Source organism: Nesoenas mayeri (assembly GCF_963082525.1).
Source record: "Nesoenas mayeri genome assembly, chromosome: 5".
Classification (NCBI taxonomy): Eukaryota; Metazoa; Chordata; class Aves; order Columbiformes; family Columbidae; genus Nesoenas; species Nesoenas mayeri.
The window spans coordinates 66,957,849-66,978,637 of record NC_137548.1 but is presented as its reverse complement, the minus strand read 5'-3'; the positions used below and the strand labels follow the sequence as shown (position 1 = coordinate 66,978,637).

Sequence of the window (20,789 nt, the reverse complement as noted above, 5' to 3'; positions counted from 1 at the left end):
TGCAAACATATGTAAATATTTTAGACCCATCTTGGAGTTCAGAAGCTGAGACAAAAAGATTTGCTGATAAAAAGGGGCAAGCCTGAAGTCACAGAGCACACGACACAGAGCTGGGGAGGACAAGAGGTGGGTTTTTGGCGGCTTAGCAGGGCAAGACCTCAGGTTTGCAAATAACATTCACATTCCTATTGCAAAGCCAGGACTCCAAATCCTCCTTGAAGGTCTTACAGGAAATCAGTTCTAGGAACGGTGTTCTGGAAAGAGGTTTTTTGGAAATGAATTAATGAAAATGAAAATATGCTTTGTCTGAAAACATATTTATTTTCAATAAAATGTGGAAGAAACTTTTAAAAAAATGTATTTGCATATATCCTTAAAATGTAACATATTTTTTTTGTTTTAATGATATTAATCTCAGTAATTTTATTTTCCCATCTCTATGTACCATTACCTTTCTAATTTCAGTCCTAGTGTATTTAATCATCCATTAGAATCTGCCTCTAGAGGCTGATCATATAAGCAGGTTTGTATTTGTCTCATCAGTGCTATTCTAATATTAACTCTTGTTTCTTTGGTGGACAAATTGCAAGTGTATGATGTTGGAAGTAGTCAGTACCCTCAGCATCCCTGGTGGGGTTTGAAAGATGGAGAGATGAGGTTCTTGGGGACATGGGGCAGTGCCAGAGCTGGGTTAATGGTTGGACTTGATGATCTTGAGGGGCTTTTCCACCCAAAATGACTCTGTGATTCTGTGTCCTTGCTCTGGCAGGATGTGGAGAAGTCAAAGGGGAGAATTGGGATGCACCAGGACAATTTCAACCCTCATGGACAAGGTTACAAAGGGGTGTAAAGGCCATATATTCTTAAAATGGCTCAGAATTTATGAATACTCCAACAAATAGAAGGGTTTGATAGGACCACTGTAAAGAGGAGATGTAGTAATGGAGTGGAAAGATGCCGGTTGTGCTGCAGCCACCTCTGTTTTCTCGTTTAAATGATTCTCACCCTCAGACTTGTGTGCACGGAGAGGCAGCCGGACAATTCATACCCACAGCACTGAGAGGTAGCGAATAATTTGGCAAACAGTGGAGTGCAGCACGTTTTACTAACATCTGTGCTAACTGGAAACGTACCTATCCCATTTTCTCCGTTAACCCAATGCTGGCACTAACCCATGTCCCCAAGAACCTACTGGAGACTATGGTGGGTCCATGGATTCCCTGGTGAAGGGTATGAGAACAGAAATTGGCCTTGTAGATATTAAGGTGTATGCATGAGAAAGAAGGGAGTAAAGGAGTATCCGGACATAATAAGATGTACCCGTGAGAAAGAAGGGAGTAAAAGAATAACATTGACAGCAAAATTAGCCAATGATATGTTACTATTGCAGTCTGTAACCAACAGCAAAAAGACACTTGAGCTGGTAAAGACTATATAAAAAAGCGTTTATATATATATATATATATATATATAAATTTTATATATATATATAAAAGGCAATAAATAGAGACTGCTGTTTGTACTTAAAAACTCGGTGTGTGTCGTTTGTCCATCTCAACCGCGACAAGAACCTCATCTCCTCGTCTTTCAAACCGCCTCCAGGGATGGCTGGTCCTAGATTTAGGTTGTGGTTGGAGTCGATGATCTTGAGGGTGTCTTTAAATTGAAATTATTCGGGGATTCTCTGCCCCCTGCGCCGGGGAGCGACACCGGGAGGAGCGGTCACCGGGGGGAGCGGTCACCGCCCCGGGCGGGCCGGCAGGGGGCGCTGCCTGCGGCTCCCGCCCCCCCCCCCCACCTACCCACCCACCCGCCCGCCCGGGCGGCTGCAAACGGAGCCTGGCAAGATGGCGGCGCCCCTGGACATGGAGCCGCCAGCGCTCAGCCTGGAGCTGCTGCCCACCGACCCGCTGCTGCTCATCCTCAGCTTCCTCGACTACCGGGATCTCATGAGGTGCGGGCACGGGGTCCCCGGCGGATCCGCGGTGTTTGGGGAGGGAGGGGCCCAGCGCGGCCTCGGCGGAGCGGGGGGAGCCCGGGGTGGGGTGGCGGCCGGGCTGGCGCAACTTTGAGGTGCGGGGGTCGCTGTGCCAGCGAACGGGGACAGGGGAGCCGGGTTGGGGGTCTGGTACCGGCTGGGGGGTCTGTCACAGGCCCCGCGGTCAGAGCCCACCCAAAACACTCGCCACTGTGTAGGAAAATGGTTTTAAACTAAAGGAGGGGAGATTAAGGGTTGACAAGAGAAAGAAATTGTCGGCCCTGAGGGTGGTGAGAGCCTGGCCCAGGTTGGCCAGAGAGGTGGTGGGTGAAACATCCCTGGAGACATCCCAGGCCAGGCTGGACGGGGCTCTGAGCAGCCTGAGCTGGTGAAGATGTCCCTGTCATGGCAGGGGGGGCACTGGATGAGCTTCCAATGTCCCTTCAACCCAAACCATTCCATGATTCTATAAGGGTTTGGTTGGAGAAGCTGCCATGTGAAGGACATCTAAAGCACCATTCCCTTCATGAAATAGTGACATTCTTCTTTTTTTTTTTAGGAAAAAACAAAAGGGAATTTTCCCTGTTCTTCTCTCCCCCATGATACATTGTTTTTCTTTGTAGCTAAATTACACCTTATAGCCAAACTGATAACAGAATTTGCGAATTCAGTAATTCTCTGAAACTTGCATATTAATGGCCAAACAAAGGGCGGTCTCATCGCCGCTAAATATGTTCAGTTATTTGACCAAACTGGTGTTTAAGGAAAACTAAACCAAATGAAATAGGACTTTTCAGGTGGAAAAAAGCCACGAATGGGAGTTGCGAGCTCCTTTTGGACGCTTTGCCAGGTGGCTGAAGAGTTCTGAGTCACACGCTGAAGACGCGAGTGTGGTTTTAGCTAAAGCTGTGCCACCCAAGTGCGAGCGCTGGCAGTGATTGAAATCACAGTATTTAATCACAGAGAGGAGAATATGTATGAATAAAATAGAATAATACCTATTTTTTTTCCCCCCATAAATATTAGTCAAGAAAGCTAAAGACATGAGGGAGAATTCTGTTACGATAACATCAAAAAAGTGATTAAGCATAAGCAAAAATGATAATTGTAACAAGTCCAGCATGGATGATTTAGTAGTGGTGTAGTAAAGGCACGACCTATTTTTGTTATGTGTTTAACCCAATCAGCTGGATTTTGCTGTGCAAAGGCAATTAAATACCATGAAGGTTTCTTATAAATAAGGTCAGTAATGGTAGTTTTGCATAACTGGCTGTTTGTAGTAATCACAGAGTTAACTGAGGAAACCTCTAGCTTGCCTCCATTTGTTTTAGTGACATATATATACTCTGACCATCACAAACTGGGTATTCCACAGCTGGGTTAGCCTGGTGTTGGCCCGTAAATAATGGAAAAGCTGACAGGTGGCCAAGTATTTATGTAATTAATGAGAATGCCTTTAATTGCATCTTGATCGTGTTTAAAGTCACACGTTCCTGTGATGCCCCCATGACTTCTGTCCTACCAGAAATTACAGGCATGGTTGATAAACACCAATATAATAGATTTCTGCAAGGGCTTTGACTTTGGGATATTTCTGTGCCCTCACCAGATACCCCAGAAAAAATATAATAAGAAATCCCCATGTTATGTATAAAGTTCTTTCACCGCCAAATGTCAAGGTTAGAAGTGAACGTGTTTGTGTCGTTGTGAAGGTGAAGGGTAATGGCAGGACATACAGGAGAATCCCTTCACTCTGATGAGGCTGGGTTTGAAATACTAATACAATTCTAGTTTAAACAGCTTGTAGTGGATGGCGGGATGGGGGGGGAGAAGATTGAACAGGTAAATATGAATAATTGTGTAGTCTCAGTGCCAGGTGTTTTCACCAGCCCTAGACTTTGGCTGATTTTACTTACAAAGACAAGATTGGGAAACATCTTCATTTGAGTGTGTAACTATGTCCATTTGTTGGTTTTTCTTATGTACCAGTTTCTGAACTGCACTGAAAAAATACCCCAAAAAGCAGTAACTGGAAGCTTAAGTTTGGTAACCTCATCTGGGGTCTTTAGATGTTAGTCACAGCCATTAAAACACACATGAACTGTTAGAACAAGCTACCAGAGGAAGTGATGTTGCCACATCTAAATTGGTGGTATCTTTTGCGGAGTTCGTTTAAAGCATAACTGATAATTCAGCTCAAACACAGAAGAAAAAACGTGTTTGTTGCTTGGTGTTCAGGTTAGATTGAATGAGGCAATGATTTCTGTTAAATCCTATTTAATGACACAATCATTCCCTGTATTACTGCTCTACATGTTGCTGCTGCTTTGCCGCACATTCTTATTCGTATAAATACACTGACATGTCTTGGTGTTGATACCAGTTGTACATTCCAGAAAGGCTTTATAACTGTAAAAGTAAATACGGGAACAGACTATTTGGTGGCACCTCCATCGCTGCTTTTAAAGAGCAAGTTAGCGGGCATCAGGAATATTAGCTTTTGCTGTCGCCTTGCATCAAGCAAGGATCAACCTGAACGATTTCTGAGGACTCTTCTAGATCCATATCCCACAAGTTTTTTTAATACTGTATTTGCAATAATGCTGCATAGTGCAGGATGTGATTCTTACCCGAAGCAGCGACATTACCTGTAATGCAATGGCAAGAGCTAATGTATGGTCTTAATTAGCATGAGCATGCAGTACTTATTTCCAGGTCCATCATCCTTTGTATTTTTCCCATGTTTTTGTTTCTGCTCATGAAGTTTGTTATTTAAACAACTTAAAGTAGAAAGTAACTTTGTAGCACTCAAAACTGTATAGTAGTTTACTGTTTGAGTGTTCAGCAGTGTGGGAACAGTGGAAAAGTTAGGGGAGAGACTGACAATCCAGATAAGAAAGCGATTTAAATCCTAATAAGTAGCTTGTGCTACTGGAGTGTTTACTGCTGGTGGAGCAGAGTCGGAATAATTCACAGTGTTTACAATGGAGCGTGTCTACAGGGTGACCTGCTTTACAAAATTACTCAATTGCTGACAGTTCTCCAAGTGTGTAGAAAAGTAGTTCATGACTTATACAGCTGTAATGAAGACTTTGAACCACTGTAAGCACAAAAAGGACAGCTAACTCAGTTTCAAACTCTGCGTTTATTTCATGAGAATGCAATGTGTAATATACTGGTCAGTATTTATCCCTGTTGATTTTGTTACTCTTTTGCAATAGAATTTAATTATTTTATATTTATAGCTGCTGCTGTTTAAGTCGAAGATTAAATCAGCTATCAAGCCATGATCCGTTGTGGAAAAGACACTGCAAGAAATACTGGCTTATTTCAGAGTAAGTGTGAAAATGAAAACAAGGCTTATGCTATTGTGCTGTCTGTGTCCATATGACTTGTGGTAACTCGGAGACTGAATTGGTATTCACCAGTCTCAAACCAATTAAAGGTTAATTTCCTAAAAAAGCTTCTTGACTGTACAAGTGTTAGAAAGTTTTATGGATGGCTAGAGAAGAAGTACCCTGTTAATACCTAGGCTGGAGGACAAGCTGCAGTTTGGCCTTATCTGGCACCAAATATTGTACAGAGGAAAGTAATATTCCCAGTGCTGTAATTATGAGGGCTCCTGGCCTTCTTTGTATATATGTGAAATGTGATCTGAATTAGCTATTCACCAGTTCCAATATTTCATAATAGACAGCACTCCGTTAAAGGAACTCTATTTCTAAATTTTCCCCTGATGCTACATACCCCAAATGTTTCTTAATTCATTTCCAAGTTGTTGTTTAATAGATGCTGGAATTAATTGAGTTTGTGTAGCTTCACATGGCTCAAAGTATTCCTGGCTTAACATTGCACATACTGTTTCTGCCTAAAACCAAAATTAACTTCTTGGGTTTAGAAGTCAACCTTTTAAGTCTGATATTTAAACTTATTTTCTTACTTTCCACTTAGAGAGGAAAAACGTAAACGAAATCAGAGCTGGAAAGCTGTCTTCATCAGTACCTACTCTGACCTGGGAAGATACATCCGATATTATGCTACGTTGAAAAAAGCCTGGGATGACCTGGAGAAATACTTGGGCCAGCGGTGTCCTCGGATGATCGGCTCTCTGAAAGGTGCGCTGTAATACCTGACTTTTCTAGTAGGGTGCCTGATGCGACATTGTCTGTCATTAAGTTTCATCCTGCTTTCATCCTAGCTGTATGCCTCATTTACCAGAGTCCTGAAAGTCCAGTACATGAACTTGCCCTTCCTCGTGTAAATAAGTAAATCAGACCATGTGTATATTCCTTGCCTGGTTACTAGTGACATGAAGGTTCTCTAAAGATTTATTTTCAGAAAAGAAACCAAGATTATTATTATTTTTTTAGTGACCAGTCTATCTTCTTTATCTCTGGACAATCAGGAAATAAATACACTGTTACTGCTTTTGCCTTTGGTTGCCATGAATGATTTTTTTTTGTTTGTTTATTATTATTTTTTAGTTTAATAATCCCGTTACTTCAAGTTTGGGATATTTTTCTGTTCTGTAGGTCTCACTGTGTTCCTCTCATGAATGTAAATTAGTGGCTGAACAAGAATTTTTACCTCGCCACCCTCTGCCAAAGATTCTGTTTTCAAATGAAGTTTGTGTTTTAATATTTCCAGTGTTGTCGTTCATAGATCTTACCTGGAAAGACATAGAGCAACTTTGGGCTTTTCTGGTATAGGGACAAAATAGCTTTTACATTTTCAATTGTACTTCAGGCTTCTGTGTGAAACTGACTGTTAGACCAAGATGTTGATTTAATGCGATCTATGGAATCAAGAGGAATCTGTAGACAATGTCGCTTTCCTATGGCAATCTCACATTTCATTTCTTGGCTTGCTGGAGAGTGCTGGATCCTTAAGTTTGGCTAATGATTTGTGAGTAACAGAACATGGTCAGAACTCACTAGTGTTTTCTTTATAATTTTTGTTGTTGTTTTGTTACTCATGAGTATGCAGGACCACCGAATTGTCAGTCAAATATTTTGTTAATAAAATGGAAAGTATCTGTGGTGGTGTTGAAATGAACAGATTTTACCACAGTTTTATTTTCAAAATCCTCCCAAGGAACTCGGTGCAATGGAGCTTCTCTTGCTCTACAGAAAGACAAAAATAAGGATAAAATTACTAATTTCCACACTTGTATAGTGGTGGCAGGTTTTAGCAGGAGCTCTTCCATAACTTATACCTTTTTAATACCATTTGTACAGGATCTTGTTTCAATGAATTGTTAAATTACGCCATATAAATGAAACTGATGATGAATATGTAGAAGGTTTAAAATTCCAGGTGGATGGTGGCTGCAGCCAACATTTCTTTGTTACTGATTGGACTGGGAACAGAATGAAGCAACCCTTGGAATGATAAAAGAGTAAAATCTCTGTTGCCTAAAAGTTTTGACCGGGACTGAGCTAATGACAGTTTTGTGGGGAAAAGGTTCATTCCACTTAATAAATACTTTCTACTTAAGTCAGGCCTGTTGAGATTTTGTTGGATTGAGATTAATGCTGTATTAGGTAGTCAGTTAATGCAATCAGCTTCCCTTCAAATTTATAGAGTGTTCATTCTTTGCCACCTACCATAAAGTCACTAAATATTGACTTGAGCCCATGTCTGTTTGATCAAGGCACTTAAAAATTCCATGCTTTGCATTTGAAATACTTAATTTTTAGAGATTCCTGAATATAATCCATGGAAGATTCTCAAGATGGTGCTAGTAGCTGTGTCCCAGTGTTGGACTCAATTTATCTTGCTTTTATATGTCTGTTAGTTCACTTTCTCTGAATGTAAATGGCAAAATGCTTTGAAATATATGTTCCTTTTGTGATAACATAAAAAAATCTGTAATGTTAAGGTTGCTGGGGCTACTTAAAATTCTCTTTGATGGTTGAAAATGTGCTGTTATATCTAGAATATTGCTAGTTTTTACCTTCCTTCTAGCCATGCGGCTCTGATGAAATGATGTGAAATAGAATTTTAAAGGAGAGAACTTAACACAAGTTCTAATATTCACCTTTGACAGGAACAGCAAACTGAGCACTTGGGGGCAGAGTAGCGAAGCAGCATTAAATTTGAGAGTTTCTTGATTTCCCCTCTAAAACTGCCACTCAATACTCTTTGTTTCTGCTTTGTACGCAGAGAGTGTACGAGAAGAAGATCTTGATGCTGTGGAAGCACAAATAGGTTGCAAACTCCCTGACGACTATCGATGCTCGTTTCGTATTCATAATGGACAGAAGCTCGTTGTTCCTGGGTAAGGGGCAAAAGCTATGCACCAAGTTATTAATTATTATAATCATTAGGTAATAACTTTCCAACCAGGTAGTCATTTTAAGTCAAATCAAAACGTCAGTTCTGCAAGTTAAGTTTTCGCAGTAGCAGATTTTACAATTTTATGCTTTTTCAGCGATTAAAAACTCCTTTCACATCAAGGGTAGAAGCCACATGACCAAACATAGTTTCGTATCTTCCAGCTACAGGAAAGAATTGCAGGTCAGTATTTGATGAATTGCCACAAACATCAGCAAAAGGTGGAAAACCAGGGCAAATCATTGCAGTGTCTGTAAGAGACAATGTGTTTGTGTTGCTCTACCAAAACTTTCCCTGGTAAAGAAGGTGCAGCCTCCTCAGATTCCTGTGTTGCCCATGCAGAAGGGGCATGGGAAACAGTTTTATGGTAGGGAAAGTCTGTGCAGAAAGTTGTAGGAATGTTAGGTCAGAAATGGAGGAGATTTGGGGCTAGTTGTCATCGATAAGTGCTTCAGGTTTCTGTAGTTGGGTGCTAGCGTCGCTTTTTAAACTGTTCTGGGCAAGACTGTGTAAGGAAAAGGAGGGATGGAACCTGTTGGCCAGGACAGGAGCAGCTTCTGTCATGCTGACATGCGGCAGCTTGTGCCTGAGTCACTGCTTTCCTAACAGCAGTAAAAGCTCAGAGTCTGCAAGAGTTTGCGTCTGCAAACATCAGTGAAAGGCAAATGAGAAAGGAGGATGAGTGAGGAGGTGTGTGTTACAGCTTTGCATGCTCCGTATTGCTGAGCGCACTGCTGCAGTGTGTGCTCCCTTGTGCTTGATTACTTTGATCGTGACCCTTTTTATCATTCTTCCATCATCTTCCATCATCTGCCCCTTTAGTACATTGAGTGTCATTTGCTGGGGGTTTGTATTTTCCCACCAGCTCTTATCCAACCCAACGTTTGTATCAGTGCTAACTTCAGCTTCTGATGCTCCTCACCATTCCTACTCTCTTACATATTTCAGAGTACTTAGACTTTTTTCCCACTGTATATATTATTTTCTTAGGTATAGAGAGGCTCTCTTTACTGTCTTCAACATCACCTCCTTACTGTTAAAAGCAAACAAATAAAAAATCCTACCTTTTACTGTGATGCTTACAAAAAGCTGGAGGAAAAAATAGACAGTTGATGCTCTTGCTATATCAGGCTGATGAATATTGTCTCGTTCTTTCCTTGTATGACTGTTTGCTTGTGTCTGCTTTTGTTTTTATACTGAGATTATAATCTCTCTGACTCAATGGTTGTTTTCCTTGTTTACTCCTTAACCTTCTCTCCAAAGCACAAAGCACCTTGCTCACTGTAGTACTGATCAATGACTGTCACTATACAATACCAAGCTGCTAACTGAAATGTCGTAAATGCGTTGGTAATGGTGAAATGAACTTGTACAAAACTTGAGATACAGAGCACTGAAAGCTGTGTCAGCTGTGAACGGCTTCTTTGAAGTAGTTGCAGACGTGATGGGAATCACCAACACGATTTAAATGGTGCTTTGGGATGCACAGAACATAGAAGGAAGTGTTTATCTTAGCGCCATCAAGCCTCCCTTTCTGAAGGTTGATGTCGTGAACTAACAACCTATTCAGCACCTGGATGTTAGACCTGAACTTCATCTGGGTCTAATATGCATCTTAGAAAAGATTTAAAGCTATTTTTGTTTTGGGAGTGGTACCTTCTGTTCATCTTTCCTGTTTTCTTTGTTGCCTGTGAAGGTTGATGGGAAGCATGGCGCTGTCGAACCACTACCGCTCTGAGGACTTGTTGGACATCGACACAGCGGCTGGTGGGTTCCAGCAGCGGCTGGGGCTGAAGCAATGCCTTCCTCTGACCTTCTGCATCCACACCGGCCTCAGCCAGTACATGGCCCTGGAGAGCGTGGAGGGGCGAAATAAATACGAGATCTTCTATCAGTGTCCAGTAAGGAATAAGTGTTTATACTCCTGAATGTGTTTTCCTGATGATTGATGGTGTCCCTTTGCGTGTTATCAGGTACCTGAAATATTTTACATAGCAGAAAGCGGATACTAAGAGATCATATCAGTTTCTTATTTGCCCCTGCGTTGCTGTCTGGTTGTTATCAAAGCCCACAAGTGGAATGGTTAGTGAGTGAAAGGAATTTACCTGAAGTTGTAATTTGCGATAGTAGGTCCGTGATAGTGGACAACATCCTTCTTGGAACGTATCAATTTAATTTGTTCAAACAATGGCCGGTATGTACTCTTGTCCCTGTTTCCATAAGGAAGAAAAGCTTCTCCCTTATGGAAGATCAGCATCTGTATATATCTTCTCTTTCAGATATGTTAAATATAAACTTAGTACAATAAATGATACAGTCTGGTTTGTAAGCGAAACTTACTCTCCAGTGAAAGAACAAATTGCTCATGAACAGCTCCTTTGTAGAACATTTTTCACAATCTGTATAGCTGTAGTATTTTAAGATAAGCATATAGTTGCTAGTGAAGCTTAAGGCTGTTACACCTAACAAGATTTAGTTATAGTCTTGCTCTCCTTGCCCATGCCCTGACAACCTCCCCACCCCCAAAAAAATGTCAGGCAAGTAAAGGACATTTCTTGCACAAAAGATGGAGATCTTCTTCGTGCTGTGGAGTTTCAGGATGTTTGTTTTCAAAGCATGCAGCAATGAAGTTTCTAGAGAATGCCTTGATAATGGATCACTCGAAGGATGTTAGGATGCCCCTTTATATTATGCTGAGTATTTAAAACTTCTGGATAATGCTTGGGAACTTGGAAGGTTACTTACACACTTATAATTTGGTTCTTCTGGGCAACCTGCTCTATCTAAGCCTGCCTCAAGCAGAGGGATTGGACTGACCATCTCCAGAGGTCTCTTCCACCCTCAGCTGTTCTAAGGCAATATTTTGGGGGGCCTGGTTTCTTGAATGATCCATTAAATCTGATTTTTATATGCATGAGCCTTAGTGGAATGTCCAGGCTGCATACTCAATGATCACATGAGCACTGATGGGGACAGGCGTGTGTGGTTTATATATTTGAATTGGGAGTATAATGATGTGTTAAGCAGCCAGATTTTAGGTTTAGCGAATATAGGGAAAGCGTTCCCTAGGCTATATTTCAGGTGCTGAATTTTAACCTTGGATGTCCGATGCTCTCCTTCTAATAATCCAAAACCTTCCTTCCCTTTTAGGACCAAATGGCTCGCAATCCATCTGCTATTGATATGTTCATCACAGGTAACGCTTCAGATAAAATATTCTGCAAAATGTTTTAATTGCACCGTTCAGAAAATGCATGTCAGTATGACTTGAACAAAGCAAGCATTCGAGATTTTCTGTGCTGCTTGTGAGAATCTAACCTACTTTAAAACATCACTGCTAACTTGAAATGACATGCAGGTTTTCCCTATTAAAGCTTGTTCTTCTGTATGTCTTGTATACAAATCATTCTATGTACTAACCTGTCCAACAAGATGAGCAAAGCCTTTAACTCAGCCATCACGGGGGTGATGTAAGTACTTATTAAATACAACACCCAAGTGGACAGAAAGATTTTTCTTTTTCCCCCCACCAGTAGTTTTTGCAGCTGTGTTGAAAATATTTTGTGTCCCTTAATGAAATCTAACTAACTGTAAACATAGCCACAGAAAGCCTTTCTGGACTTTTGATTTGCGTGATTGCTTTGTTCAAAGGATAAAGAAGGGAAGAACTGCGTAATTGTTGTTTGGCTCTGTGGTAATCTGTTGTGATCATCTGTCTGACATGTACGTTGACTGGAATGGTGTTCAGATGATTTCTTTTTGTTAATCCGCTGGAATCTGGTAATTACAGCGAGAAACCACATTAGGCACTGCTATACCATTGCTGCTTGGGGTTGGCGGTGCTCACACTCTTAGCCACGCTAATTTTATGACGTTTCTATGTACTAATTGATGGTATGAACTGATTTCACTGTGAAGTAGTCAACCTGCCATCTGTTTTACAAAGGTCTTATTGCAAAATGCTTTGTGTGCTTTAGAACCATCATAGGAAAGATACAGCAAAAGCTCCAGAGTTTGGTTACTTGCTTCTCTCCACCTGTGGATGATGTAATACCTTAAAGCTACCCTGGTGGTTTTGCTGCTCAAGGTTGCTGTTTTTATGGAATTAAGTCAATGTTGATGTGATGTAACATCATATTTAAATATATTCTGCTTGGCTGAAAGGGTTAATCTTGGCTTAGCACAGCGTGGAGGAGAAATGTCATATACAGCATTTATCTCATCGTGTTGAAAGTGGCTGGGTGAATTAGTCCACTTTCTGCATTCGGAGTTACTTTATACAAGGTTTGCATTTTGTGGATTAGTGGTAGAAAGCAGGATAATAAACTCGTAGTTCCTCAGACTCCTGAAAGATCAGAGGACAGTCCACACAGCTCTTGCTCAAAGGCAGAAGTGGTAAGTACACTTAATCTGACAGGAATGGTAGGACTTGATAACATGGCAGTGAAGGTGAGGATAATAATTTCTTAGTATCAGTAATACTGACAAATAATTGCAGGACTCTGTACGTTTCTGTTGAACTCTATATTGCAGTGCTTGAAAGATTTATGACTGCGAAATTCTTTTACAGGGAGCTGGTATCTCTTGTATGAAACTCTCTTCTTTGAGAGTTAAATGTGGCAGCTTGACTGTATTTAGAAATCAGGCTGTTCCTAATTAGTGGCTGTAGGTGTATGGAAGCTGTTCTCAGACAATATCTGTACGTGTATGAAAGTCTCGGGTTCTTTGCAGTTCTGGGTTTTTAGAAGCGCAGAGTGTGTCTGTGGCTTATCCCTGTTGTTAAAGAGAGGGAAATTCTGCAACTTCCTAGCACGTTTCTTAAAAACCTTTATTTATATGGGAGCCTTCATATCAAAACCAAGTCCATAAATCCACGGGTGGGCTTGCATGCCTCCTCTTGGTAGAATAGTTGGAAATGGCTGTACAAGTAGAACTTGTCCACTTACTCAGTCGTAATGGAAGAGTCGTGAGCAGGAAACCAGCTGATGAGAGAACATCACTATGGTTATAATGTGGAACACTTAGTTAAGAGATTCTTTGTTTGCTCTGTCATTTCTGGAGCATGAGCCCTTAGCCCTTAGTTCTCAGTTGGTTTCTCCAAATTATCTTTGTTAGTGGAATGGACTGGAATATTGACTGACTCATCTAAGTAAGCCTGAGAGTTTGTTATAAAAATATTCAAAGCTTTAAACTGTGTCCTTGGTGTGTTTATTGTAATGTGCTCAGTGATAAACGTGCCTGTTCTTACAAATCCATTTTTCTTTGGCATCTAGGTACATCTTACTTGGAATGGTTTACATCCTATGTGAACAAAGTTGTAACTGGTGATTACCCCATCATCAGAGACCAGATTTTCAGGTATCCTGACTGGGATTTATAACCTCGCTGCAAGGTTTCGATGCTTCTTTTAGAATGCGGACCTCCTCCCAAGGAGTATCTGATAAAAAAGCTGATTGTGGAGAGAGGAAAAAGGACATGAAACTTAGTGCAGATAAAGCTGTAAAACTGAATGCTTAAAGAAACGTGTTTGGGTTGGTTTGTTTTACCAGAAGATTTGTAACTTGGAGTTAAAAGGACCAGAATTTTGCATTAGAACTGATCGGAAGCTTAGCTAACAGCACAATATTTATTCTGCTTGCCATGAGTGTGCTGCAGCTGCAGGACTGTCCTGAGTTACTAGAAATCAATTGTTTCAGTGACCTGGTCTCTAAAACAGCACTGTTGAATCTGTAAATAAACAGGAATTTTCTGCTGTTTGAATCTTCATGCACTTTTCTTCTAAATACAAGCAAGAACCTAAATTCTGTCAAACTGAGATGCTGCAGAACCCAGTTCCTGATCTGTAAACTAATTTGCTGGTGGAGTTGCTAGTGTTATTTTGTTTTGTTTTTTAAATAACATGACATATCTGTATTAAACAAGTGTGTCTTCATGGACTTCAGGTCCAGTTATACACCCAGCTTAATACAGGCATTGGTGGAGGTACAAAGAGATCCGTAGCTGTATGAGTTTAAGTGATGAGGAAATATACATCATTAAGACAATGCATACATCTTTTACCGAACTGCCAGCTGACAATTCAATAATTACTTTAACCTAGCGCCACAATGCTCTTATTAGTCATTAACTAATCGCTTTACATATTTAGTTTTCTGGATTGAATACAGAGAGCTATTTGCAGAATGAATGTTTTCCTTTCTGTAGGTATGTGCATGATAAAGAATGTGTTGCTACCACAGGAGATATCACTGTTTCTGTGTCCACATCTTTTCTGCCTGAACTCAGTTCGGTCCATCCGCCACATTATTTCTTCACTTACAGAATCAGGTAAGAATAACAACTGAATTGAGTCTTCTAACACAGGATAGACCTGTGTGATGTTCAAAGCATCGGTTGTTGCAAATTTATGCACAGCATTCATAAACATGCTAAGAAGAATGGGATGGGCATAACACGTCCAGCTTTTAATTTAAAAAAATGCTAAATCATGACCTGGTCATGTATGCAAAGTACTGGTCAAATTGGTAATTGGTAAAATACAGTGATGGGTGGGAGAAAGAAGTTAAGAGTAACTCTTGTGATTTAGAAAGGGGTAAATAACAATATATAGCGAAGCACAGGCATGGAGATGGGTCCCGACAGCTGATTTGGTTCACTCGACCTTAGTGGGGTTTGTTGCCCAGGAGGCTTTAGGAGAGATCCCCAGGGTACTTAAGTATTTCTTAAAATGTATGAAAGTAGTTACCTAACCATTAAGTACGCTGTTTGTCCTCTAGAATTGAAATGTCCAAAGATGCTCTTCCTGAGAAGGCCTGTCAGCTGGACAGTCGATACTGGAGAATAACGAATGCCAAAGGTGATGTAGACGAAGTTCAGGGCCCTGGAGTAGTTGGTAAGTCAAAGATTGCTTTTACAAACCCAATAGAGAGTGGTTTTCTATTTAATGTACATGTTATGGAAGTTACATTATTAGCTGTTCAGAGGGTAGTAGCTCTACAGTTTGTATCAAAATCATTTTGTTACTTGAAAGAAAGAGATATGTTTCTATTGATTTTTGTCTTTTGTAAGGGATGTCTGAACGTCCTGATTACTTAACCACTCATCAGATGATTTTTTAACATCAATCATTGCTGAGAATCATTTATACATCTACTGGAATATAAAATCGTAGTTCTACTTTAGTCCTTACTATTGTGATCTAATATTTTACCAACAGGGGAGTTTCCAATTATCAGTCCAGGGAGAGTCTATGAATATAGCAGCTGTACTACATTTTCCACAACGTCTGGATACATGGAGGGTTATTACACCTTTCATTGCCTCTACTACAAGGACAAATTCTTTAACGTCACCATTCCCAGATTCCATATGGTGTGTCCAACATTCAAGGTGTCCACAGCACGAATGGTAAGCGGACATGCAGTTGTGTTTATCCGTGTTGTTTTTTTTCTCTGACCTCCTGTTTTCCAAGAACCCTTGGATTAATTTTAATAGGACAGTGTAACTGTTTAAACTTCAATGTCACCTCATTTTTCAGTTTTGATTCTCTTCTGAAAATGGCTCTATCTTTCAGAACAGAAATATATATGTGTGTATGTCTGTCTATTCAGGACATATTTCTGTGTTGAGCTTTGCTTTAAGGAGCTTCCTGACTTCCTAATTTGTACCTAGAAACATGGCATTGCATTAGCTGCTTGGATTTCATAGCTCCTTTAAATATCGTGTCTTGGTATGACCACATTGTCATCTTTTTTAGCCGTAATAGCTTATTTACTTTATTCAAGAAGAGGAGTTTCAGTCAATGACTATTTAAAAATGACAGGGGTCCATCCGATGTTCATTAGTTAATCCTCGCTGAACATGCATTCCATAAAGTCGCTTAATGACTTCACAAGTCAGCTATTTAGCTTACTGTTCATTACAACGTAGCTTTAGGCTGGAGATCGCAGGTGAACTGCGTAATTTCTCCGTTTGCTTTAGCGCGTTCCGAGAACGCTTCATTTATTGTATCACTAGCATAGCTCTTATTTACGGGCTAATTCAGACGGAACTTGGAAGCTTTTGGGCAAGCGCTGAGTCTTGCCTTGGGGCTACTTGCTCACGTATTTCAGGGGATTTGAGCCACTCATCACCAGCAGCTCTAACAGTGAGCGCCAGCAGATGTCATGCTTCGAACAGAAAACGGCATCTCTGAACTCCTGCTCACGTTGATGGGACTTGTAACCTCCCTCTGGGAAGTCAACTGTAAAAATAATTTGCTTTTCTCTTTTGCTCTACCTCTGATTTTAAAGGTTGTAATGACCTTTTAAACCGCTTTTATTAAAAGACGACATAAGCCGCCAGGAAAGTAGGTATAGTTAAGATAGTGAATTGCAGCTTTGCATAGTTGTACACAAGGAATAATGAAGGTTAATGGCTAATTGCTGGGTTCAAGGTCAAATAGTTGGGCAAAATGATCCCTGTTGCAAATTAAACTTTGGAATTGTAAGGAGCTGGTTTTAGGACGTAGAGGACAATGTCTGCTTCAGCTCATTGACGCGATAATACAGACCAGATTTTTCTAGCTAAGCATTAGTGTGTTCTTATAACAAGTCAGAATGGAGATTTTAATTAAATGTGGATGTGTTTTTTATTAGGAAACAAATCATAATGAATATGCGGTGGATGAAGACGAAGATTCCACAGACACTGATGAATACGAAGATCGACGTCGAGTGTTGGACATTCCTGCACCCCCCGGGCGCTGCCCACGTCACACCTGACGGAGTTTTCTTCCCAAACAAAACAAACTGTTTCCAGCAGCTGAACTCTTTGGGGCTAGTGCATAAGAATATTTCTGACTGTTGTAAATGAACCTCCTGTTGCACATCAGGGCAACTAGCATGAATGTCGGTGCCAGTTCTAATATTCATCAGAGTCTAATTTCTTTCTTTGTTCTGGTTTGGAAGGGTGATGAGGGCTTGGGGAGGTGGGAGGGAGAGGAAGAGTCCCAGGTACTCATATCTTACATTTTTAAACTATCGCCTATTTATGATCATATTGCAAAAATGGTGTGGGGGTTTGTTTTTATACAAGCATTTAAAATTAGCAATAGACCAGAAGGCAAAAAAGGTGGATGCTGTGTCCTTTCTCATGAGTTTCTACTCTTGATAACTCCTGCGAAGAATGAAACTTGCAGTTTGGTTTGTGTATCCCATTGGAGTGAGATCAGGTGCTCTTATACCCTTTTTTATTAACGTAGAGGTGCCAGAAAATTCTGGTCATCAAGTGTGTAAATTTGGAGTGAAACTGGCCTTATTTTTTGACAATCTGTCTTTCAGCTTAATTTTATGCTGTGACTCTGATCGGAATGTTGTGTACACGCATCATCTGCCACTCGCTCACCAAGAAATTTCTCAATGGCTACAAAGTATGAATTTGTAAATACATTTTGATTTTATTTTTTCTTTCTTTACATGATGTTTGCTGTTCAGACTTGGCCATAAGTGACAAATTCAAGTATCATGTTTCCCTAAATCCTCCCTGGATTTTTGTAACTACGCCTGAATAAAAAAACTAAAGCAAAAACAAAGGAGCCTGACAGAACACCAGATGACTAGAAACTTTATATTTAAAAAATGTTTGCTTTATCACTTTTAATTTGTTTCCGTTGTCATTAATAAACAACTTGACTGCCGCCTTTGTTCCGAAGTGTTGATGGGACGACTCTGCCAGGCCTTGAGCAATAATTGTGTGTCTGCCAGCGCTGTGCTCAGTTCATGCTTTTGACACCCAGAATTAGTAGCTCCTGCGAGGAAAACCAGGATATTGTTGTTCCAACTGAGTGTTCCCATTATTTACTAGTTACCGTGCGTACAGAAAGTTTGGGGTTTTTTTCTACATGTCATAGTGTTAGATTCTTGGTGTTTGCATCTTTTTCCAGTGCCGCGCAGTGATTGGATCTCCCACAGCGCTACAAGGTAGAGAAACAAATATTGAGTGCAACCCCTACAAAACAGCTCAAGAAGCACAAAAATAAGCGTGTCCTCCCTTATAGAATCTTGAACAGCAGCGCAAATCGCTGGAGTGGTTTAAAAACGTTGCCATGTTGAGGATTCCTCGGTGTTAACTGAGGGGAAAATGGGATGTTTGTGGCGTGATGCTTTTTCTTCTCAGGAATTTTGTAATCTGTTAAAAGGATCAGTGAAGAAAAAGAAGGATTTAGTGGCATTAGAGCTTCTTCCAGTGCTGTTTGTTGCGTGGTTTTAAGGACAGATAGTTCTCATGGTTGGGGCTTGCGTGGTGTTCGCAGGATCTGTATGTTCTGTAGATAAGTGATAGCAGCCCAAGATCATAAGTCTTGGTGATTTTATTCTTCTCAGGGAGTGGTTCTCCCTTGGGTTGTTAAATTACTAATTATTATGTACTGTAGTAAGTACATGGTGGTTGTGGGACTCCTGTGAGCCATGTGAGGAGGTGACCAGGCAATGACATGTCGCTGTTGGTGTCCCCAAAATTGGTGTATTTAGCAGGAAAAAGGTTATTGCGTTGCTTCAGGCGGCTGTTTGGGCCCATGGCGCGGTGCCTGGAGCTGCGTTCCTGCGGGTGCTGTAACTCTGCATGGCGAGCAGCTGAAATGGGGCTTCTGCCAGGGGTTCTCCTCACCCCACCCAAAACTCTGCAGCTTGTGCCAGGTTGATATGAACAGCGAAGGGGCCGAGTCCACGGAGGAAAAGAAGGAATCGGTTATAACATCTGCGTGTCCTTCCCTTTGGCCACCATCCTTCAGGTCCAGCCTGAAGCTCCATCAGCTCCTCCTGCTTCATATCCCGACTCTTTGATGTCTATGCTGGGTTAGGGCTTCTCCTACCAAAATAAACCTCATTAAACATCTATGAATTCAACATATGGTTAAAAACCTCGCACATCCAACGCAAATAGGTAACTAATCTAGTCCTTTTTTTGTCCGTAGAAACGGCCCATGCTGACGGTCTCTTCGTAGCTGCGCTGTAGGATTCCTGCAGCATTTTTGTGGGCTTTTGCTGTTGAACGGAGGAAACCTTTGGCCACCGTTTCCTTACTGTGACTGCAGAGAGAGAAACAAGCGGTGTGCCAGCCAAGGGAAAAAAAAGAAACACCAAAAGTTGCTGTGCAAGTTATTCCAGTGCTGCAATTGTTTTTCCTGTCGTTGTTTAAAGTAATTTCTCATCATTGTTGCGAGGTAAGGTGAAAAATGCAGGCCAAGCTGGAAATACCATTGATCTGTGACCCTACAGATAAATGTATCCTCTGGAGGGTAATCCTCATGCAGATTTCAGGAAAGGAAAACAGGTGCATGTTCAGCTATGGCTGGAGTTTAAGTTTCCTGTTCGCAGCTCCTCATTGCAAACTTTTCTAAGCAAATTAATAAATTAATGACTTTTTTTTAAATAGTGAGTGTATTTTCATGTAATAAGTTGCATGCAATAACACACAAGCATGTTACTCGTGCATCCCTCTGCTTTTATTTAGGGTTTAAACAGATAAAATCTTAAAGATATTGATAGGATCATGTGCTGAGCTGACTGATAACCAACTGCTGTAATACATCAACATTCTGATTTAATTTGTGAGCGATTTAGGGTTTACTTTATGATTAATGAATGAATTGGCAGTTGTGCTGTGGGAACGGAAACAAATCCAGGATACCTTTTAAGATAATGCTGTGAGTTCCAGGTATTTCATACTGACATGAAGTACCGTTGATTTAACTGCCTGTGGGGATGTGTGACAGGCTTGGCCACATTACACTTCAGGACGAAAGTGTTTGAGGGTGATGAGTGTTTAATTGCAGCCCAGCTCATCCCATTTTCTTCTTCCATTGCCCTGCCCGCCCAAGAAACTGGGGACAGTGGTCAGGGTGACTCTGGGGCCTATTGAAACCTGGGTTCTGTGTGTAGATGTGAAGCATGGTGGACACAAGGCGCAGGTTTAGCTGCTGGGATAGAAATTAAGCATAGGATGCTTGGCACTGGGGAGGCCAAACCTTGAATGCTGGGGTCAGTTTTGCACCCCTCATGCCAACCAAGCCCTTGAGGTGCTGAGTTGAGAGAAGGGAATGGAGCTGGTGAGGGGCTGGAGCACAAGTGTGATGGAGCGGCTGAGGGACCTGGGGGTTCAGCTGGAGAACAGGAGCTGAGGGGAGACAGGGACACAAAGAAACGGCCTCAAGTTGCGCCAGGGGAGGTTGAGGTTGGATCTGGGGAACAATTTCTTCCCCAAAGGGCTGTGGGGCATTGGAACAGGCTGCCCAGGGCAGTGCTGGAGTCACCATCCCTGGAGGGCTGGACAGACGGACATGAGGTTCTCAGGACATGGGCTGTAGGAAACAATTACCTTGCAAATGTAATAGATCCAGGCAGGATCTCTCAGCAAAGCATAGTTTAATAATGATTTTGCAAGATGGGCTATTCTACCTAAAGGTATGCACACATAATAGGGCAAAAAGCCCCCGCTT

The 20,789-nt window shown here is 41.2% G+C and overlaps 1 protein-coding gene across 1 annotated transcript; it reads left to right on the top strand.

Annotated features, from left to right (window-relative positions):
- The first annotated feature begins 1,522 nt into the window (after window positions 1-1,522).
- FBXO3 (F-box protein 3) lies at window positions 1,523-17,990 on the top strand. Its single transcript, XM_080345379.1, has 11 exons — window positions 1,523-1,954; window positions 5,224-5,313; window positions 5,930-6,093; window positions 8,144-8,258; window positions 10,011-10,215; window positions 11,465-11,510; window positions 13,588-13,672; window positions 14,519-14,641; window positions 15,091-15,206; window positions 15,531-15,721; window positions 16,951-17,990. The coding sequence occupies exons 1-11, from the start codon at window positions 1,848-1,850 to the stop codon at window positions 17,074-17,076; spliced, it is 1,368 nt and encodes a 455-aa protein (XP_080201505.1). The 5' UTR covers window positions 1,523-1,847; the 3' UTR covers window positions 17,077-17,990.
- The last annotated feature ends 2,799 nt before the right edge of the window (window positions 17,991-20,789 follow it).